Source organism: Ailuropoda melanoleuca, chromosome 9, assembly GCF_002007445.2.
Source record: "Ailuropoda melanoleuca isolate Jingjing chromosome 9, ASM200744v2, whole genome shotgun sequence".
Classification (NCBI taxonomy): Eukaryota; Metazoa; Chordata; class Mammalia; order Carnivora; family Ursidae; genus Ailuropoda; species Ailuropoda melanoleuca.
The window spans coordinates 27,894,045-27,915,116 of record NC_048226.1 but is presented as its reverse complement, the minus strand read 5'-3'; the positions used below and the strand labels follow the sequence as shown (position 1 = coordinate 27,915,116).

Below are 21,072 nucleotides of genomic sequence, written 5' to 3'. Positions count from 1 at the left end.
GGATATCAGTCTGTAATTCTCCTTTTTGGTGGGGTCTTTGGCTGCTTTGGGGATCAAGGTAATAGTGGCCTCATAGAATGGGTTTGGTAGTTTTCCTTCTGTTTCTAATTTTTGAAAGACCTTCAGGTGAATAGGTATTATTTCTTCTTTGAATGTTTGGTAGAATTCCCTGGGGAATCCGTTAGGCTCTGGACTCTTATTCTTGGGGAGGTTTTTGATCACTGCTTTAATCTCGTCATAATTAATCGGTCTGTTTAAATAATCAGTTTCTTCCTGTTTTATAGGTTTCCAGGAAGTCATCCATTTCTTCCAGGTTGTTAAATTTATTGGCATAGAGTTGTTGATAAAAGCTTCTAATGAACCTCCTATTTCATTGATGTTGGTCGTGATCTCTCCCCTTTCATTCATAATTTTTTTTTAAAGATTTTATTTATTTATTCGACAGAGATAGAGACAGCCAGCTAGAGAGGGAACACAAGCAGGGGGAGTGGGAGAGGAAGAAGCAGGCTCACAGCAGAGGAGCCTGATGTGGGGCTCGATCCCATAACGCTGGGATCACGCCCTGAGCCGAAGGCAGACGCTTAACCGCTGTGCCACCCAGGCGCCCCTCATAATTTTTTTAATTTGGGTCCTTTCTCTATTCTTTTGAATAAGTCTGGCCCGTGGCTTATCGATCTTATTTATCCTTTCCAAGAACCAGCTTCTAGTTCTGTTGATCTGCTCTACTGTGCTCCTAGTTTCTAATTCATTGATCTCTGCTCTAATTTGATCAACTGCTTTCTCATGCATGGGTTAGGTCTTTTCTTCTGTTCCAGCTCCAGCTACTTCAGGTGAGAATGTAAAAACTGCATTTTAGATTTTTCTATTTTGAGTGAGGCTTGGATGGCTAAGTATTTACCCCTTAGGGCTGCCTTTGCAGTGTCCCATAGGTTTTGGACCAATGTTTTCATTTTCATTGGTCTCGAAAAATTGCTTAATCTCCTTAATTAGCGGGTTTACCCAATCTTTCTTGAGCAGGATGGTTCTTAGTTTCTTCCAAATTTTTCCTTGTGATTGAGTTCCAGTTTCAAAGCACTGTGTTCTGAGAATATGCAAGGAATAATCTCAGTCTTTTGTTATCAGTGGAGACCTGTTTTGTGACCCAGTATATATAGTATTCTGGAGAAAGTTCCACGTGCATTTGAAAAGAATGAGAATTCTGTTGTTGTGGCGTGTAGTGTTCTGCATATATCTATGAGGTCCATCTGGTCTAGTATGTCATTCAATGCTCTTGTTTCTTAGTTGATTTTCTGCTTAGGTGATCTGTCTATTGCTGATAGTGGAGTGTTGAGGTCCCCTACTATTAACGTATTATTATCTATATGTCCCTTTATTCTGGTTAAGAGTCGGCTTGTGTATCTAGCTGCTCCCCTGTTGGGGGCATAGATATTTATAATTGTCATATCCACTTGTTGGATACACCCTTTAAGAATAATATAGTGTCCTTCTGTATCTCTAACTACAGTCTTTAGTTTAAAATCTAATCTGTCTGATTTGAGAATTGCTACCCCAGCTTTCTTTTGAGGTCCATTGACATGAAAAATGTTTTTCCATGCCTTCACTTTCAGGCTGTATGTATCTTTAGTTTCAAGAATGTTCTCTTGTAGACAGCAAATGGATGGGTCATGTCTTTTCATCCAATCTGCAACCCTGTGGCGTTTTATGGGAGCATTTAGGCCATTCACATTGAGAGTAATTGTTGAGCAATACGATTTTAATGATGTCATGTTGCCTGTAAAGTGTTTGTTTTTATGGATTGTAAATTTCTCTTCTGTATCACTCTTGGGGCCTTTTTACTTTTATGGAACCCCCCTTAATATCTCTTGTAGGCCTGGCTTGGTGATCACATATTCCTTCAGTTTCTGCCGGTCTTGGAAGGTCCTATCTCTCCATCAATTCTGAATGACAGCCTTACTGGATAAAGGATCCTTGGCTGCATGTTATTCTCAGTTAGAGCTTTGAAAATACACTGCCAACCCTTCCTAGCCTGCCTGGTGTCTGTAGACAGGCCTGACGTTATTCTGATATTCTTCCCTCTGTACGTAAGGATTTTCTTCCCCCTGGCCGCTATCAAGACTGTATCCTTGGACCTAATATTTGTGAATTGCACTATGATGTGACATGGTGTAGGTCTGTTGTCATTGATCTTGGGAGGGGTCCTCTCTGTCTCTTGGACACGGATGCTTGTTTCCTTTGCCAGATTAGGGAAGTTCTCAGCTACAATTTGTTGTAATATCTCTTCTAGACCTCTCTCTTTCTCCACCCCCTCAGGGATGCTGATGAGTCTGACTTTGGAGCGTTTCATTGAGTCAGTAATCTCCTGTAATCTACATTCTTGAGATTGGATTTTTTTCAGCTAAGTTTCTGTTTTTAATTTCTCTTCTGCCATCACATCTTCCATTCCACTAATTCATTCTTTTACCTCATTTACAATGGCCATCAGAGAGTCTAGTGTAGACTGCATTTGATTCATAACATTTTTACTTTCTGCTAGATTCGCTCTCATTTCCGCAGTTAGAGAGTCTATATTCTCGTTAATATTTTCCTTAATATTTTTTCAAGCCTACATATCATCTTGACTGTGTTTGCTCTTAACTCCATTTCTGACAATTTGGTTATATCTATATCCATCAGTTCTGTGGCAGAGGCCACAGTCTCTGTGTCTGTCTTTGCTGAGGGTTCCTCCTCCTCGTCATTCTGATGAGGATAATTTGCGGGGATGCACAGTGCCCAAATTATTGACCAGGACCCAGGCAGTGTGCGCTTGTTTTATAGGGACCTTAGGGATGTGGGCTTCTTGATTTTTCAGCCTGCCTTCTGGGGGAGAGGCCTGCCGCACTGATACTCAGACACCGAGTTTGGGTATAGTTGCCCCGTCCCCTGCGAGGGTGGATGTTGATGGGCACAATGTGAACCGCTGTTTCTGGGCTTTTGTTCTCTTGCAGCTTTCCCTGGTGGTTTTCTGTGACTCTTCTGAGAGTCAAAGCAGCAGTGGCCATATCCTAGCCTCTGTCTCAGAACAGAGAGATTGCACTGCATGGTCCACTGAGCTCTCCTGGCCACTATAAATGTGTTTCCGTCGGTGCTGCTAAAAACCTGGCAGCATCCTGGGATGTGTGCCCCACAGCCACTCTCCCAGCCCTCGTTTCCAGGGGGGGCACTTCACTGTCCTTTGTGCTTCTAGCACCGCCAGCAGCCCTGGTTTCCGGGCATGCTCCCTCGCGCCCTGTTTCAGTGTGGTTCCCGCACCCTCTGCAGCTCTGGTTTTCAGTCTGGTCACACATGTGCTCCTGAGCTCCCAGTATCAGTCCTGTTCCAGTTAGCACTCCGGAGCTCTGGTTTTCAGTCTGGTTGCGTGCTCCCGTGCTCCTGGTTTCAGTCTAGTTTGAGTGTGCTCTCGGGTCTCCGATTTTCAGTTTGGACGTGTGTGCGCTCTCAAGCTCCTAGTATCAGTCCAGTTCTAGTGAGCGCTCCGGAGCTCCAGTTTTCAGTCTGGTCACGCACACATTCCTGGGCTCATGGTCTCAGTCTGCTTGCTTGTGGGTGCTGGTCATGCAGTCTGTCCCTCTCCCTAGTGCAGGTGGCTACCGCTTCCTGGCGCCCCAGCATGGCGGCTCCCTCCCCCTTCCGTTTATCTTCTGACATCTGTGCGTGGATTATCAGCTCCCCACTTTGTACTACAATACTCAGCGCTGGAGATGTTCTTTGTAGAGATCCAGATGTATCTTCCTGTGTCTCAGGCTGATTTTTGTGGGTGTTCAGGATGGTCTGGTAGATATCCAGCTCAATACAGGGGACCAGCTGAAAAAAGGGTCCCCTACTCCTCTGCCATCTTTTCCCTCTCCCTATATTTTTTAAAGTTATGCTTTATTTAACAGATATTTATGGAGCTCCTGTCCTGTGTCAGATGCTTATGTGGGGTACCAGGTTTCTTTTATTTAGAAACTTAGATTTTAGGAAGTTAAACATTAGCCGAGTTTACCAATTTTATTCATTAGCTATAGTTACCAGTTATCTTTTTCTATTAATTAAAAACAAAAATTAAAAGATTGAATATTGTTTGAAGTCCAGTTATTCCTGTTTTTACATTGTTGGAGTATGTCTTATACACATGAATAAAATCACCAATTGACATATTTACACAGTCAACTTGGGTACATTGCACATACACATAAAATATATATACACATATTTTATTTATAAGACCATTTTATGATTTTTGAAAGTATATTTTTAACGCTTTTGGGTTTACAAAATAAGTGAAAAGTTCTGATTTAATTCTTTGTATTTAGTGCCTAAGCCTTTTGCATTTTATTGTGAAACGTGTTTTCAGACATAATAGAGATTTTTTATTTTATTTTATTTTTTTAAAAGATTTATTTATTTATTTATTCGACAGAGATAGAGACAGCCAGCGAGAGAGGGAACACAAGCAGGGGAAGTGGGAGAGAGAAGCAGGCTCTCAGCAGAGGAGCCTGATGTGGGGCTCGATCCCATAATGCGGGGATCACGCCCTGAGCCGAAGGCAGACACTTAACCGCTGTGCCACCCAGGCGCCCCAGTAATAGAGATTTTTTAAAGCTTTTATTTAATTTCATTTAACATACAGTGTTATATTAGTTTTAGGTGTACAATATGGTGATTCAACAATTTCATACATCACCCAGTGCTCATCATAAGTGCACTTCTTTTTTTTTTTTTTAAGATTTTTTTTTATTTATTTGACAGAGAGAGAGACAGCCAGCGAGAGAGGGAACACAAGCAGGGGGAGTGGGAGAGGAAGAAGCAGGCTCATAGCAGAGGAGCCTGATGTGGGGCTCGATCCCGTAATGCCGGGATCACGCCCTGAGCCGAAGGCAGACGCTTAACCGCTGTGCCACCCAGGCGCCCCAGTAATAGAGATTTTTTAAAGCTTTTATTTAATTTCATTTAACATACAGTGTTATATTAGTTTTAGGTGTACAATATGGTGATTCAACAATTTCATACATCACCCAGTGCTCATCATAAGTGCACTTCTTTTTTTTTTTTTTAAGATTTTTTTTTATTTATTTGACAGAGAGAGAGACAGCCAGCGAGAGAGGGAACACAAGCAGGGGGAGTGGGAGAGGAAGAAGCAGGCTCATAGCAGAGGAGCCTGATGTGGGGCTCGATCCCGTAACGCCGGGATCACGCCCTGAGCCGAAGGCAGACGCTTAACCGCTGTGCCACCCAGATGCCCCCATAAGTGCACTTCTTAATCCCCCCCACTCCACTGGTAACCCACTCATCCCTTCTGTAACCATCAGTTGGTTGTCTATAGTTAATAATCTGTTTCTTGGTTTGTCTCTCTCTTTTCCTGTGCACATTTGTTTTGTTTCTTAAATCCCACATATGAGTGAAATCATATGGTATTTGTCTTTCTCTGACTGACATTTCGCTTAACATTATACTTTCTAGCTCTATCCATGTCATTGTAAATGGTAGGATTTCATTCCTTTTCACGACAGAATAATATTCCATTACACACACACACACACACACACACACGTGTGTATATATATACACACCACATCTTCTTTATCCACTCATCAGTCAGTGGACACTTGGGCTGTTTTCATATCTAGGCTATTATAAAGAGTGCTGCTATAAACATAGGGGTGCTTGTATCCTTTTGAAATAGTGTTTTTGTATTTTGGGGGTAAATACCCCATAGTGCATTGCTGGATCAGAGGGTAGTTCTATTTTTATCTTTTTAGGAATCTTCATTTTGTTTTCCAGAATGGCTGTACCAGTTTGTGTTTCCACCAACAGTGCAAGAGGGACGGTTCCTTTTTCTCCACATGCTTGCTGCTACCTGTTGTTTCTTATGGTTTTGATTGTATTGATATATTTTTTTCAATTCATCCCCATTCCCCAGGTAGTTCACACAGCTGATTAATGGAATACAGTGATCTAAGTTCTTGTAACTACTACCTATATAGCCTTCTGCAAGTCATTTTGCCTTTGTGGCCCCAGTTTGTTGTGATATCAAAATTACTAATATAAGTAAGGACTTAGCAAAGTGTTTAGCATACTTAAGTACCCAATAAATGACAGAAAAAAATACTAAAACAGTTCCTGTTTAGAGAACAGTGAGGAGAGATGTGAATACTTCTAATGCTTAATTGTGCCGACTACAGTAACTTCATATGTACAACAAGCCCTATCTACCCCAGTGGAAGAAAATCTTTTTAAACTATTAAGCCACAAAGTCCCTACGTTATTTTTGTTTTGGGGTTTTTTTTTGAGGGGGGTGTCCAGGGTAGGAAGGGAGTGGGAATCAGAGGTAATGCTTGATTTCAGGAAGGCCTATGTGGCAGATTACAGACTGCTGGAGGCATGCAGTTAGATTTTTAAATAAATTTATGTCGGGTATACTATTCACAAACTGGTTATAGTTATTTCACGTTACTGAGTAAGCATAATATGTGGAAGCTTATGTCTCTAAGATCTCAAAAACTCTTCAAGTTAAGACTAAAGACAATCAAACCTGGCACAGAAAATTATCTCTGATGAAGAAAATATAAACAAAAGAGGTTTTCTCTTAAATTCAGATTTCTTGCTATTAAAGAAAATCTGGGGGTGCCTGAGTGGCTCAGTTGTTAAGCGTCTGCCTTCGGCTCAGGGCGTGATCCCAGGGTCCTGGGATCGAGCCCCACATCAGGCTCCCTGCTCCACTGGGACCCTGCTTCTTCCTCTCCCACTCCCCTGCTTGTGTTCCCTCTCTCTGGCTATCTGTCTGTCAAATAAAATCTTTTTTAAAAAAAAAATCTGTGTTGGCAACCTATGGAATGGGAGAAGTTACTTGCGAATGACATATTCATGAAGGGTTAACATCCTACGTGCGCGCACATACACACACACACACACATATATGTATACATAAAGAACTTAAAAAACTCAACACCCAAAAAACAAATAGTCTATGAGCAGAAGATGGACATGAAAATATGTTCATCATCACTCATTGTTAGGGAAATACAAATCAAACTACATTAAGATACCACCTCACACCTGTCAGAATGGCTAAAATCAACAACACAAGGAACGACAGTTGTTGGTGAGGATGTGGAGAAAAAGAAACCCTCTTGTACTGTTGGTGGCAATGCAAGCTGCTGCAGCCATTCTGGAAAATAGCATGGAGATTCCTCAGAAAGTTAAAAATGGGGGCGCCTGGGTGGCTCAGTCGGTTAAGCATCTAACTCTTGATTTCATGATCTCAAGGTTACGAGATCAAGCCCTGCATCGGGCTCCATGTTGGGCATGGAGCCTGCTTAAGGTTCTCTCTTGCTTTCCCCCTCCTTCTCCACTCACTCTCATGCTCTCCCCCCTACCCCCCCAAAAATGTTAAAAATGGAACTGCCCTCTGATCCAGCATGGAACTATTGGGTATAAAGAATACAAAAACACTAATTTAAACATGCATCCCTAACAGCATTCTTTTTTTTTTTTGATTTTTTATTATGTTAGTCACCATACACTATATAACAGCATTTGTTACAATAGCCGAGATACGGAAGCAGCCCAAGTGTCCATCAACTGATGAGTAGATAAAGTTAGGGTATATATACATACAATGGAATATTATTCAGCCATAACAAAGAATGAAATCTTGCTGTTTGCAATGACATGGATGGAGCTAGACAGTATAATGCTAAGTGAAATAAGTCAGAGAAAGACACCATATGATTTCACTCATGTGGGATTTAAGAAACAAAGGCGCAAAGGAAAAGAAAAGAGAGAGGAAAACCAAGAAGCAGACTTAAGAATAGATAACAAACTGATGGATACTAGAGGGGAGGTGGGTGGGGGGGATGGGTGAAATATAGGTGGTGGGGATCAAGGACTGCACTTGTTTGGAGCACTGGGTGATTAAAATAAAAATTTAAAAAAATAAGTAATAGAAATGAAAAATAATATCATTAAATGAAAATGAAGATGTAATAATACATACACTTTCCATGAAGAAAGAATAATAATTTCAAGATAGTCTTGAAATTTACCCATTATTCTGTATTTGGAAATATGGAGGTTGATATGTTGAAAAGATACTGAAAGACATTGGAGATAAGATAAAGATGTCAACATGTGATTTTAATGAAGCAGAACAAAAGTATTAGGAGGCATGATGGAAACAAAATCTCTAAACACATGATTGAAAAATTTTCTTAATTATGTAACAAATAGTATCCTCACATAAAAAGTGTATATAAAATGCCAAACAGAAAAAATAAAACTATGAAAATGTATCAGTACAGCTAGTAATATGGTAAGAGTTAGTAATGTACTCCTGGTAGGCAAAAATATACATAGGACATAGTATTTCATGGTATTTTGATTATCTTCTGCCTTGATGATGATAAATAAATACTGAGAATTTTCTATATGCCAGGCCGTCTGTTAAGTATTTTTAGTGTATTATCTCATCTGCTCTTCACAATAGCTGAAGACATGAGTACTATTGTTATTTGTCTTCCAGAAAATGAAGGCATAGTTATAATATACCTAGACCAGAGTCCCTGAGCCAGTAAATAATAGGGTCGTGAAACAAAATCAGGGAATCTGACCCAGTGCCCACTCTGTTGCCCACTTTGCTGTATTATGATAGCTCTGTTTCCTTGCCACAAGTTTTGTTTTGTTTTGTTTTTTTCCCACTTAACTCCTTCATGAATGCTTAGTTCAGAAATTTGTTAACTACACTTTCTTCATCATGTTCTGGCATTTCTGAAACCATTTGTAAACACAAGGCTTTAGAAGTGATTAACAATAAAATACATGTTAGGTCCTCAAAGAACGTGAATAACATAGTTTTGCTTCAAAGAGCATTTATTCTTATAATTATGTGTAACGCTGGTAAATGATGTATGAAAACCACATATCACTGATACTTAGTTGTTGTTGTTGTTGTTTTTTTTTAATTCTGAGAAGCATACCTAGTAGCAAGCCAGGGATCTACTTGGCTTGAATACATAAATTTATGTCAAAATGGTGCCACCTTTAATCATTTTCACTTTACACATAATTCTAGCATTTTAAAACTTTTCTGGCTGTAGGAACGCAAGAGAGCTCTGGAGGCAGAACGGCAGGCCCGTGTAGAAGAATTGTTGATGAGAAGGAAAGAACAAGAAGCCCGAATTGAACAACAGAGGCAAGAAAAGGAAAAAGCCCGTGAGGATGCTGCCCGAGAAAGAGCTAGGTACCTCATTTGCTATCATGATTTTGATCCTGATGAACATGCTGTAGTGAGTGGATATTCAAATCACATCTAAAAATAAAACCATTTTCTGTCATGAAGATTTTTAAAGAAATAATCAATTACAGAAATGTACTGAATTTCAATTTCTAGGAATTATGTCATTGTACTTAAAATAGAAACCTTTTGAATCTTGCTACTGAATGGTAAACTTGGAATTTCAAGATTTTTTGATTGCAGGGAACAGAATTTGATACTGACTAGCTTAAGCAAAGAGAGGTTTTGGAAAATATTGGGAGTATAAATGATAGGAAGTTAGAGGAACAGGCTTGGAAATGGTCAGGCGTCAAAGGCTAGGTCACAGGAGCACAGAGGTGGTCTTTTGATGAAAACAGTCTGGTCAGCATATTGCCACTCTGATTATGATAAATGACCTTCAGCCATCCCTACATTTTGAAATCACTTGTTTAAGATTCAGAGATCCAGAAGAAACATTTAATTGGCTAAGAAGTCTAAGTCACTTTTGGTTGCTGTACACCTTGCTGATGTGATATTTTCTGACTTCTTAACTGTGGCAAATTTGTGGATGTGAAAAGATAGCTCTTTGTGGTTTTAATATGCTTTTCTAGTTGACCAAGATTAATAATAAGGCTGAGCAACTTTGCTCATACTTACCAACTACTCAAGTTTGTTTTTGTTTTTGTTTTTTTAAGTAAAGTGCCTATTTAAGTTTTTGTGGTGCATTTTTCTGTTGGAATATTTTCTTCATGATATTTGGGAATTATCTTTACTAGATACCAGTTCTTCAACAGATACATTTGTTGCAAATATTTTTGTAAGTTATGGCTTGCCTTTTTATTCTTTTTATGATGGCTTTTAATTAATATAATTCTTTGTTTTTAGTTTTTATTTAAACTAATTAATATATAATGTAATATTAGTTTCAGGTGTACAGTCTAGTGATTCAGCACTTCCCTACACGCTTGGTGCTCACCACCACAAGTGCACTCCTTAGTCCCCATCACCTACTAAACCACTCCCCCACCTGATTAATGTAATTCTTGATTGCAGTGTAGTAAAACTGAACAAACTTTGTGATTTGTGCTTTTTGATCTTGTTTATGAAATCCCTTCCTCTCTAGAGTCATAAGATGTTCTTCAAAATATTAAGGAGAGCACAGGTTGTGATGAGCCCTGGGTGTTATTTGCAACTAATGAATCATTGATGAATTGTTGAACACTACATCAAAAACTTATGATGTACTATATGCTGGCTAAATAAAGGAAGGTTGGAGATGAAGGAAAAAAACAACAAAATGTTGTAGTGGTTTTTTTTTCAATAGTAAAGCCTTTATCTACCTAGAATTTATTTAATTGTATGAGTTGAGGTAGGAATCCAATTTCATTTTTTTCTCTATGTGGATACCCTGTTCTAACATACTTTATTGAGGCATCAATTTTTTTCCTACTAATCTATAAAACTTTCTAATATAAATGAAGCTTCCATGCATGGTTCTGTTTGTAGGCTCTATATTCTGGTCCAGTGTTTACTTTTTCTATCTCCCACCTTAATTCTCAAAGTTTTATAATAATTATTGGTGTCTGTTACTATCCCTTACTTCATTTTTTAATTATTAGGACTGTCTTGGACCTTTTGCATTTCCACTGTTAGAATCAGCTTGCTCAATTCTATATTAAAAAAAGGAAATTGTAAAAATTTTATGATTTTTGTTTGTTTTTGCCTTTTTTTAGTTTCAGGTATAGAATTTACTGATTTCAGCACTTACAAACAACACCAGATGCTCATCACAACTGCACTGTTTAATCCCCACCACCTACTTAACCCATCTCCCTGCCCAGCTCCTCTCCTATAACCATCAGTTTGTTCTCTATACTTATGAGTCTGATTTCTTGATTTTCTTCTCTCTCTTTTTTCCCCCATGTTTGTTTGTTTTGTTTCTTAAATTCCACGTACGAGTGACATCATATGGTATTTGTCTTTCTCTGATGCATTTCACTTAGCATAATGCTCTCTAGCTCCATCCACTCTGTTGCAAATGGCAATATTTCATTCTTTGTTATGGCTGAATAATATGCCATTGCATATATATACCGCATCATCTTTATCCATTCATCTGTCGACGGGCATCTGGGCTCTTTCCATAATTTGGCTATTATTGATAATGATGCTATAAACATCAGGGTGCATTTATCCCTTCAAATTAGTATTTTTGTTTCCTTTTGGTAAATATCTGTTAGTGCATGCTAGATTGTAGGGTAGTTCTGTTTTTAACTTTTGAAGGAACCTCCATAATGTCTTCCGTAGTGGCTGCACCAGTTTGCATTCCCACCAACAGTCCTCGCCAGCGCCTGTTGTTTTCTGTGTTAATTTTAGCCATTCTGACAGGTTTGAGGTAATAACTCATTGTAGTTTTGATTTCTATTGTCCCTGATGATGAGTGATGTTGAGCATGTTGAGCATCTTTTCTTATGTCCGTTGGCCACCTGGATGTCTCCTTTGGATAAATGTCTATTCATGTCTTCTGCCCATTTTTAACTGGATTGTTTGGTTTTTGGGTGTTGAATTTTAAGTTCTTTATAGATACTGGATACTAACCCTTTATCACATATGTCCTTTGCAAATACCTTCTCCCATTCTGCTGGTTGCTTTTTAGTTTTGTTGATTGTTTCCTTCACTGTGCAGAAGGTTTTTATTTTGAAGTCCCAATAGTTTATTTTTGCTTTTGTTTCGCTTGCCTCAGGAGACGTATCTAGTAAGAAGTTGTTGCGGCTCATGTCAAAGAGGTTACTGCCTGTGTTGTCCTCTAGGATTTTGATGGTTTCAGGTCTCACATTTAGATCTTTAATCCATTTTGAATTTGTGTCCACGTGTGGTGTAAGAGAGTGGTCCAGTTTTATTCTTTTGCATGTTGCTGTCCAGTTTTCCCAGTACCATTAGTTGAAGGGATTGGGGTTTTTTTTTCAATCGGATATTCTTTCCTGCTTTGTTGAAGATTAATTGACTATACATTTTTGGGTTCGTTTCTGGGATTTCTGTTCTGTTCCATGGATGTATGTGTCTGTTTTTGTGCCAGTACAATACTGTCTTGATCACTACAACTTTGTAATAGCACTTGAAGTCTGGAATTGTGTTGCCTCCAGCTTTGCTTTTCTTTTTCAAGATTGCTTTGGCTATTTGGGGTCTTTTTGTGTTCCATACAAATTTTAGGATTGTTTTTCCTAGCTCTGTGAAAAATGCTGGTAGTATTTTGATAGGCATTGCATTAAATATGTAATTGCTTTGGGTAATATAGACATTTTTACAATATTTTTTTTTCAGTCCATGAGCATGGAATGTTTTTCCATTTCTTTGTGTCATCTTCAATTTCTTTCATCAGAGCTTTAATGGTTTTCAGAGTCCATCTTTGGTTAGGGTTATTCCTAGGGATCTTATGGTTTTTGGTACAGTTGTAAATGGAATTAATTCCTTGATTCCTCTTTCTCCTCCTTCATTATTGGTATATAAAAATGCAGCAGATTTCTGTATGTTGATTTAGTATCCTGCAACTTTACTGAATTTGTGTATTAGTTGTAGCAACTTTTTGGTGGAATCTTTTGGGTTTTCCATATAAAGTACCATGTCATCTACAGATAGTGAAAGTTTTAAATTCTTCCTTGCTGATCTCGATGCCTTTAATTTCTTTTTGTTGCCTGATTGCTAAGGCTAGGCCTTCCAGTACTATGTTGGACAACAGTGGTGAGAGTGGATATCCCTGGCTTGTTCCTGACCATAGAGGAGAAGCTCTCAGTTTTTCCCTGTTGAGGATGATATTAGCTCTGGGTTTTTCATATATGGTTGTTACTGTGTTTAAACCTATTTATGGAGGATTTTTATCAGTAATGGGTGTTGTACTTTGTCAAGTGCTTTTTCTGCATGTGTTGAAAGGATCATACGGTTCTTACCCTTTCTTTAATGTGGTGTATCACATTGATTGATTTGCAAATATTGGACCACCCTTGCAGCCCAGGTATAAATCCCACTTGATCATGGTGAATGATTCTTTTAATGTACCGTTTGATTCAATTTGCTTGTATTTTATTGAGAATTTTTGCATCCATGTTCATCAGGGATGTTTGCCTGTAGTTCTCCTTTTTAGTGGAGACTTTGTCTGGTTTTGGTGTCAGGGTAATGCTGGCCTCATAGAATGAATTTCGAAGTTTTCCTTCCATTTATGTTTTTGGAATAGTTTGAGAATAGGTATTAACTCTTTAAATGTTTGATAGAATTCCCCTGTGAAGCAGTCAGGCCCCAGAGTTTTGTTGTTTGGGAGATTTTTTATTACTAATTCAGTTTCTTTGCTGGTTATTGGTATGTTCAAGTTTTCTGTTTTCTTCCTGTTTCAGTTTTGCTGGTTCATGTTTTTAGGAATTTATCAGTTTTTTCCAGGTTGTCCAGTTTGTTGGCATATAATTTTCTATAATATTCTCCTACAAATTTTTATTTGTACAAATTTGTTTGTATTTCTGTGGTGTTATTTCTCCTTTCATTTGTAATTTTATTTACTTGGGTCCTTTTCTTTTTGGTAAGTCAGAAAGAAAGGGTTCATCAAATTTATTAATTTTTTCTTTCTTTTTTTAAAAAAGATTTATTTGAGAGCAAGAGAACAGGGGGGAGGGGCAGAGAGAGAGGGAAAGAAGTCCCAAGCAGACTCTGCACTAAGCATGGAGCCTGACTTAGCGCTCATGCTCATGACCCTGAGATCACATCCTGAGCTGAAACCAAGAGTTGGTCACTTAACCAACTGAGCCACCCTTGTGCCCCTATTTTGTTATGTTTTCTAAGAACGAGGTTCTAGTTCATTGATCTGTCCTATTGTTTTTTTAGTTTCTATATTATTTATTTCTGCTCTAACATTTGGCATTGTATTGAAAGTATAAATTAATGTGCAGAGATTGATATTTTTGAAATTGAGTCTTCCAGTTATTTTAGTTTATGAACGTACTACTAAATGTTTTTTCTACTTGTTTAAATCTTGAAAACTGTCTTTATATGAACTGTAAATTTTTAAATGATCACAATACTATATTTTATATTATGTATACTTTACTATAATAAAATATGTACAAAGGCTGTTTATGAAAAGGTTATAAATAAGGTTTATAATTATAATTTATAGTACATATGTATACAGTTTATAATATAAATAAATTTTATAAATGTTTTTAAAGATTTTTTTTTAAATTGAAGGTAGTTTTTTTTTTAATTTTTTTTATTATATTATGTTAGTTGCCATACAGTACATCCCTGGTTTTTGATGTAAAGTTTGATGATTCATTACTTGCGTATAACACCCAGTGCACCATGCAATACGTGCCCTCCTTAGTACCCATCACCAGCCTATCCCATTCCCCCACCCCCTTCCCTTCTGAAGCCCTCAGTTTGTTTCTCAGAGTCCATAGTCTCTCATGCTTCAATCCCCCTTCTGATTACCCCCCCTTTCTTTATCCCTTTCTTCCCCTACCGATCTTCCTAGTTCTTATGTTCCATAGATGAGTGAAACCATATGATAATTGTCTTTCTCTGCTTGACTTATTTCACTTAGCATTATCTCCTCCAGTGCCGTCCATGTTGAGCCAAATGTTGAGAACTTGTTCTTTCTGATAGCTGAGTAATATTCCATTGTATATATGGACCACAACTTCTTAATCCAGTCATCTGTTGAAGGGCATCTCGGTTCCTTCCACGCTTCGGCTATTGTGGACAATGCTGCTATGAACATTGGGGTGCATATGGCCCTTCTCTTCACTACGTCTGTATCTTTGAGGTAAATACCCAGTAGTGCAATGGCTGGGTCATAGGATAGCTCAATTTTTAACTTTTTAAGGGACCTCCACACTGTTTTCCAGAGTGGCTGTACCAACTTGCATTCCCACCAACAGTGTAGCAGGGATCCCCTTTCTCCACATCCTCTCCAGCAATTGTTGCTTCTTGCCTTGTCAATTTTTACCATTCTAACTAGCTTAAGGTGGTATCTTAGTGTGGTTTTGATTTGAATTTCCCTGATGGCTAATGATTTTGAACATTTTTTCCTGTGTCTGTTAGCCATTTGTATGTCTTCACTGGAAAAGTGTCTGTTCATATCTTCTGCCCATTTATGATTTGTTTATTTCTTTCTCGTGTATTGAGTTTGAGAAGTTCTTTGTAGATCTTGGATACCAGTCTTTTATCTGTAGTGTCATTTGCAAATATATTCTTCCATTCCGTGGGCTGCCTCTTAGTTTTTTTGACTGTTTTCTTGGCCGTGCAGAAGCTTTTTATCTTGATGACATCCGACAAGTTCATTTTATCTTTTGTTTCTCATGGCTTTGGAGATGTGTCATGAAAAAGGTGGCTTTGGCCGATGNTCTTGGCCGTGCAGAAGCTTTTTATCTTGATGACATCTGACAAGTTCATTTTATCTTTTGTTTCTCATGGCTTTGGAGATGTGTCATGAAAAAGGTGGCTTTGGCCGATGTCGTAGAGGTTGCCGCCTATGTTCTCCTCTAGGATTTTGATGGGTTCCTGTCTCACATCGAGGTCTTTCATNATCGAGGTCTTTCATTCATTTGGAGTTTATCTTTGTGTATGGTGTGAGAGAGTGGTCAAGTTTCATTCTTTCGCATGTAGCTGTCCAATTTTCCCAGAGACTGTCTTTTTTCCACTGGATGTTTTTTCCTGCTTTGTCGAAGTTAGTTTCCCAAAGAGCTGAGGGTCCATTTCTGGGTTCCTGTTCCATTGGTCTATGTGTCTGTTTTTGTGCCAGTACCATGCTGTCTTTGTGATCACAGCTTTGTAGTAAAGCTTGAAATCCGGTATTGTGATGCCCCCAGCTTTGTTTTTCCTTTTCAACAGTTCCTTGGCGATTTGGGGCCTTTTCTGGTTCCATACAAATTTAAGGACTGTTTGTTCCAGTTCTTTGAAAAATGTCTTCGGTATTTTGATCAGGATAGCATTGACAGTGTATATTGCTCTGGGTAGCATGGACAAATTAGCTATGTTAATTCTTCTGATCCATGAGCATGGAATATTTTTCCATCTTTTTGTGTCTTCCTCAATGTCTTTCAAGAGTGATTTATAGTTTCTAGAATATAGATCCTTTATGTCTCTGGTTAATTCCAAGGTAACGTGTGGTTTTTGGTGCTATTGTAAGTGGGATGGATTCCCTAATTTCTCTTTCTTCAGTCTCATTTTCGTGTATAGAAATGCAACTGATTTCTGAGCATTGATTTTGTATCCCGCCACATTACTGAATTGCTCTAATAACTTCTAATAGTTTGGGAGTGGATTCCTTTGGGTTTTCCATATAGAGTATCATGTCATCTCCGAAGAGAGACAGTTTGACTTCTTCTTTGCCGATTTGGATACCTTGTATCCCTTTTTGTTGTCTGATTGCTGTTGCAAGGACTTCTAGTACTATGTTGAATAATAGTGGCGAGAGTGGGCATCCTTGTCGTGTTCCTGATCTTAATGGACAGGCTTCTAGCTTTTCCCCATTGAGAATGATATTTGCTGTAGGCTTTTCATAGATGGTTTTTATGAGATTGAGATATGTACCCTTTATCCCTACACTCTGAAGGGTTTTAATCAGGAAAGATGCTGTATTTTGTTAAATGCTTTTTTTGCATCTATTGAGAGAATCATATGATTTTTGAATTTTCCCTTCTGGATATAATCTATGACACTGATTGATTTGCGAATGTTGAGAATATTAATTCTTCTCAAATGTTTGGTAGAACTCCCCTGGGAATCCATCTGGCCCTGGATTTTTTTTTTTTAAGATTTTATTTATTTGATGGGGAGAGAGAGAGCACAATCAGGGGGAGCAGCAGGCAGAGGAGAGGGAGAGGCAGACTCTCTGCTGAACAGGGAGCCCTATGGTGGGGCTCGATCCCAGGACCCTGGGGTCATGACCTGAGCCGAAGGCAGACGCTTAACCAACTGAGCCACCCAGGCGCCCCAATCTGGCCCTGGATTCTTATTTGATGTGAGATTTTGATTAATGATTCAATTTCTTTGCTGGTTATGGATCTATTCAGATTTTCTATTTCTTCCTGTTTCAGTGTTGGTAGTTTATATGTTTTGGGAATTTACCCATTTCCTAGTCTAGATTGCCTAATTTGTTAGCATACAATTGCTCATAATATTCTCTTATGATTGTTTATATTTCTGTTGTGTTGGTTGTGACTTCTCCTCTTTCATTCATCATTTTATTTATGTCCTTTGTCTTCTTTTTAATAAGTCTGGGTAGGGGGTTTATCAATCTTGTTCATTGTTTCATAGAGCCAGATCTAGTTTTGTTGCTCTGTTTTATTGATTTCTATTTCATTGATTTCTACTCTAATCTTTATTATTTCTCTTCTCCTGGTAGATTTAGGCTTTATATGCTGTTCTTTTTCCAGCTCCTTTAGGTGTAATGTTAGGTTGTGTATTTGACACTTTCCTAACTTTCTGAGGAAGGCCTATACTGCTATATACTTCTCTCTTAGGATCACTTTTGCTGAATCCCAATGGTTTTTGGACTGTTGTTCATTTTCATTGGCTTCCGTGTATTTTTAAAAATTTCTTCTTTAATATCCTGGTTGACCCGTTTATTCGTTAGTAGGATGTTCTTTAACCTCCATGTATTTGTGGTCCTTCCAGATTTTTTCTTGTGTTTGACTTCCAGGTTTTAGGCGTTGTAGTCTGAAAATATTCATGGTTGAGGCCTGATTTGTGACCCAGTATGTGATCTATTCTGGAGAATTTTCATGTGCATTCAAAAAGAATGTGTATTCTGCTGCTTTAGGAGGAAATGTTCTGAATGTATCTGTTATGTTCATCTGGTCCAGTGAGTCATTTAAAGCCTTTGTTTCTTTGTTGATCTTGTGCTTAGATAATGTGTCCATTGCTGTGAGTGTTGTGTTAATGTACCCTACTATTATTGTATTATTACAATCAGTGAGTTTCTTTAAGTTTGTTATTAATTGATTTATATATTTGGCTGCTCCCAAATTAGGGGCATAAATATTTATAATTGTTAGATCTTCTGCCTGGATAGACCCCTTTATTAAGATGTAGTGCCCTTTATCATCTCTTATTGCGGTCTTTGGTTTAAAATCTAGTTTGTCTGATATAAGGATGGCATATAAGGATGGCTTCTCTAGCTTTATTTTGATGTCCATTAGCATGATAAATCTTTCTCCACACCCTCACTTTCAATCTGGAGGTGTCTTTGGGTGTCAAATGAATCTTGTAAGCAGCATATCATTGAGTCTTGGTTTTTTATCCATTCTGATACCCTGTGTCTTTTGATTGGAACATTTAGTCCATTTATATTCAGAGTAATTATTGAAAGTTATGAATTTAGTGCCATTGTATTATTTGTAAAGTTGCTGTTCTGTAGATTATCTCTGTTCCTTTCTAGTCTTTGTTACTTTTGGTCTCTCTTGCCCACTTGTAGGGTCCCCTTTAATAATTCTTGCAGAGCTAGTTTGGTGTTCATGAACTCCTTTAGTTTTTGCTTATCTTGGAAACCCTTTATCTGTCCTTGTAATCTGAATGACAGCCTTTCTGGATAAAGTTTTCTTGGCTGCATATTTTTCCCATTTACTATGTTGAATATATCATGCCATGGCCTTCTCTCCTGCCAGGTCTCTATGGACAGGTCTGCTCCTGGCCTAAGTGCCTACCTTTGTATATTAACGATCTTTCCTGAGCTGCTTTCAGAACTCTGTCTCTGTTTTTGTATTTTTCAGGTTTCACTATGATATGTCATGGCATTGACCTATTTTGGTTGATTTTGAGGGGAGTTCTCTGTGCCTCTTGGACTTCAATGCCTGTTTCCTTCTTCAGATTAAAGAAGTTCTCAGCTATGATTTGCTTAAATATACCTTCTGTACCTCTCTCTTCTTCCTCTTGAACACCAATAATTCTAATATTGTTTTGTTTTATGGTATTGCTAATTTCTCAAAGTCTCCCCTCATGATCCAGTAGTTGTTTTTCTCTCTTTTCCTCAGCTTCCTTCCTTTCCATCATCTTGTCTTCTATGTCACTGACTCTCTCTCTTCTACCTCATTCACTCTAGCTGTTAGAGCATCCCTTTTAGACTGCAGATCAGTTAAAACATTTTTAATTTTGGCCTGATTATATTTTATTTCTTCACTAAGAGGTTCCCTAGTGTCTTTCATCCCTTTTTCAAGCCCAGCTAGTAACTTTATAATCATTATCCTGAATTCCAGCTCTGACGTTTTACTTACATCCGTATCAGTTAGATCTGTGGCAGAGAATATTACCTCTGGTTCTTTCTTTTGTTGTGTATTCCTCCTTCTAGTCATTTTGCCCAGAGAAGAATCAATGAATGAGAGAATAAAATCAAAAATATCAACCATGACGCAAGCAAAATACACATTACACAAATCAAAGAGGTCACAAGCCATAAAAGAAAAGAAAAAGAAAAAAAGAGGGGGGAAGAGAGTATATAATATTCCAGGTGGACAAAACAGGGTGATTCACTTGGTCTTGGGTGTATTTTGGTTTGTTGTAAGACACTAAATTCCAAAATTGTAAAGAATGCAAAACATTATATATATATTTTATATATATATATATATATATAATATATATATATAAAAAAATTGAATACAGTGAAAGGGAGCCAAAAATGAAGAACATATCTATAAAATGTAAATATAAAAATGAAAATTAAAGACTTAAAAGAGTTGGTAAAATAAGAAAGTAGTTGAAAAGGAAAAAAAAGAAAAGAAAATTTTAAACTGGAAGAATAAAGAGTCATGAGAAAAAAACCTCTGATTTTATACTGCTTACCCCTAACACAGGAGTTTTTCAGTTATGAGTGATCTATAAACTTGGTATTCACTGAGGATCCTGCTGGCCTTCTGGAAGAGGGGCCTGTTGCACTGATTCTCAAGTGTCTTTGCCTGGGCAGAGTTGCACCACCCTTTACCAGAGGGCTGGGCTTAGTGTAAGCTGCTTCGGTTGCTCTATGTGGCTTTTGTTCCCTGAAGGCTTTTCGCACCGCTTTAGAGGATAGAAGTAAAAAAATGGCAGTGCCCCAATCTCCAGCTATGGAGCTGAACAGTTGCAGCCCCCACTCTTTAGTGCATCCTCAGGGAAGGGCAGTCAGTCCCTTTTGTGTGCATCAAACTCCACAGACTCCTGCAATGCACAGCCACACCAATCCTGGGGGTCGGGGGTGTCTCATTATGCCTGGCCACTGGCTGGGCCCCTGCTCAGGGAGTGTTTGCCCTGTCCTGTGCACCTGTGCCGCTACTCCAGGGGGAAGGAGCTGGGTCTCGCAGCAGTTGTTCCTTGCTGGGCCCCTGCTTGGAGAACGGTCACCTCATTGTGCCATGGTTCATGGTTTATGGCAACACCTAGCTGAGAGACCTCTCCAGGCTTGCAAATTGTAGCCAGCTTCCTTTGATGCAATGCTTGGGAACTCTGCCACACTCAGGCACCCCCGTTCTTTCTGTGACCCTGAGAACCCCGAGACCACACTGTCCCATCTATAATTCTGCCCCACTTAACCACCTGAGCACCTTTCAGGCAGGGACATCCCTCACGGGAGCAGACTTCTAAAGGTTCCGATTTTGCACTCCACAGCTATATCACTTTCCAGTAGCCAGCTTACAGAGGCTTCCTTCCCCCATGGTTTATCTTCTGATATATCCCCTCAGATTCATGTGTCCACACCTCCTAACTTGCAAAAAAGTGGTCACTTTTCTATTTGTAGAATTGCAGCAATCCTTAGATCTCAGGTTAAATTCACAAGTGTTCAGAAT

General features: G+C 38.6%; 1 protein-coding gene across 4 annotated transcripts in view; it reads left to right on the top strand.

The window, feature by feature from the left end:
* Nucleotides 1–21,072, top strand: part of SCAPER (S-phase cyclin A associated protein in the ER) — a 490,627-nt gene that overhangs the window by 146,209 nt on the left and 323,346 nt on the right. For all 4 annotated transcript variants that reach the window (XM_034668001.1, XM_034667999.1, XM_034668000.1 and 1 more), the window contains exon 15: nucleotides 9,114–9,256. In XM_034668001.1, coding sequence (XP_034523892.1) covers nucleotides 9,114–9,256 — 143 coding nt within the window. The remainder of the gene's footprint in view (nucleotides 1–9,113; nucleotides 9,257–21,072) is intronic.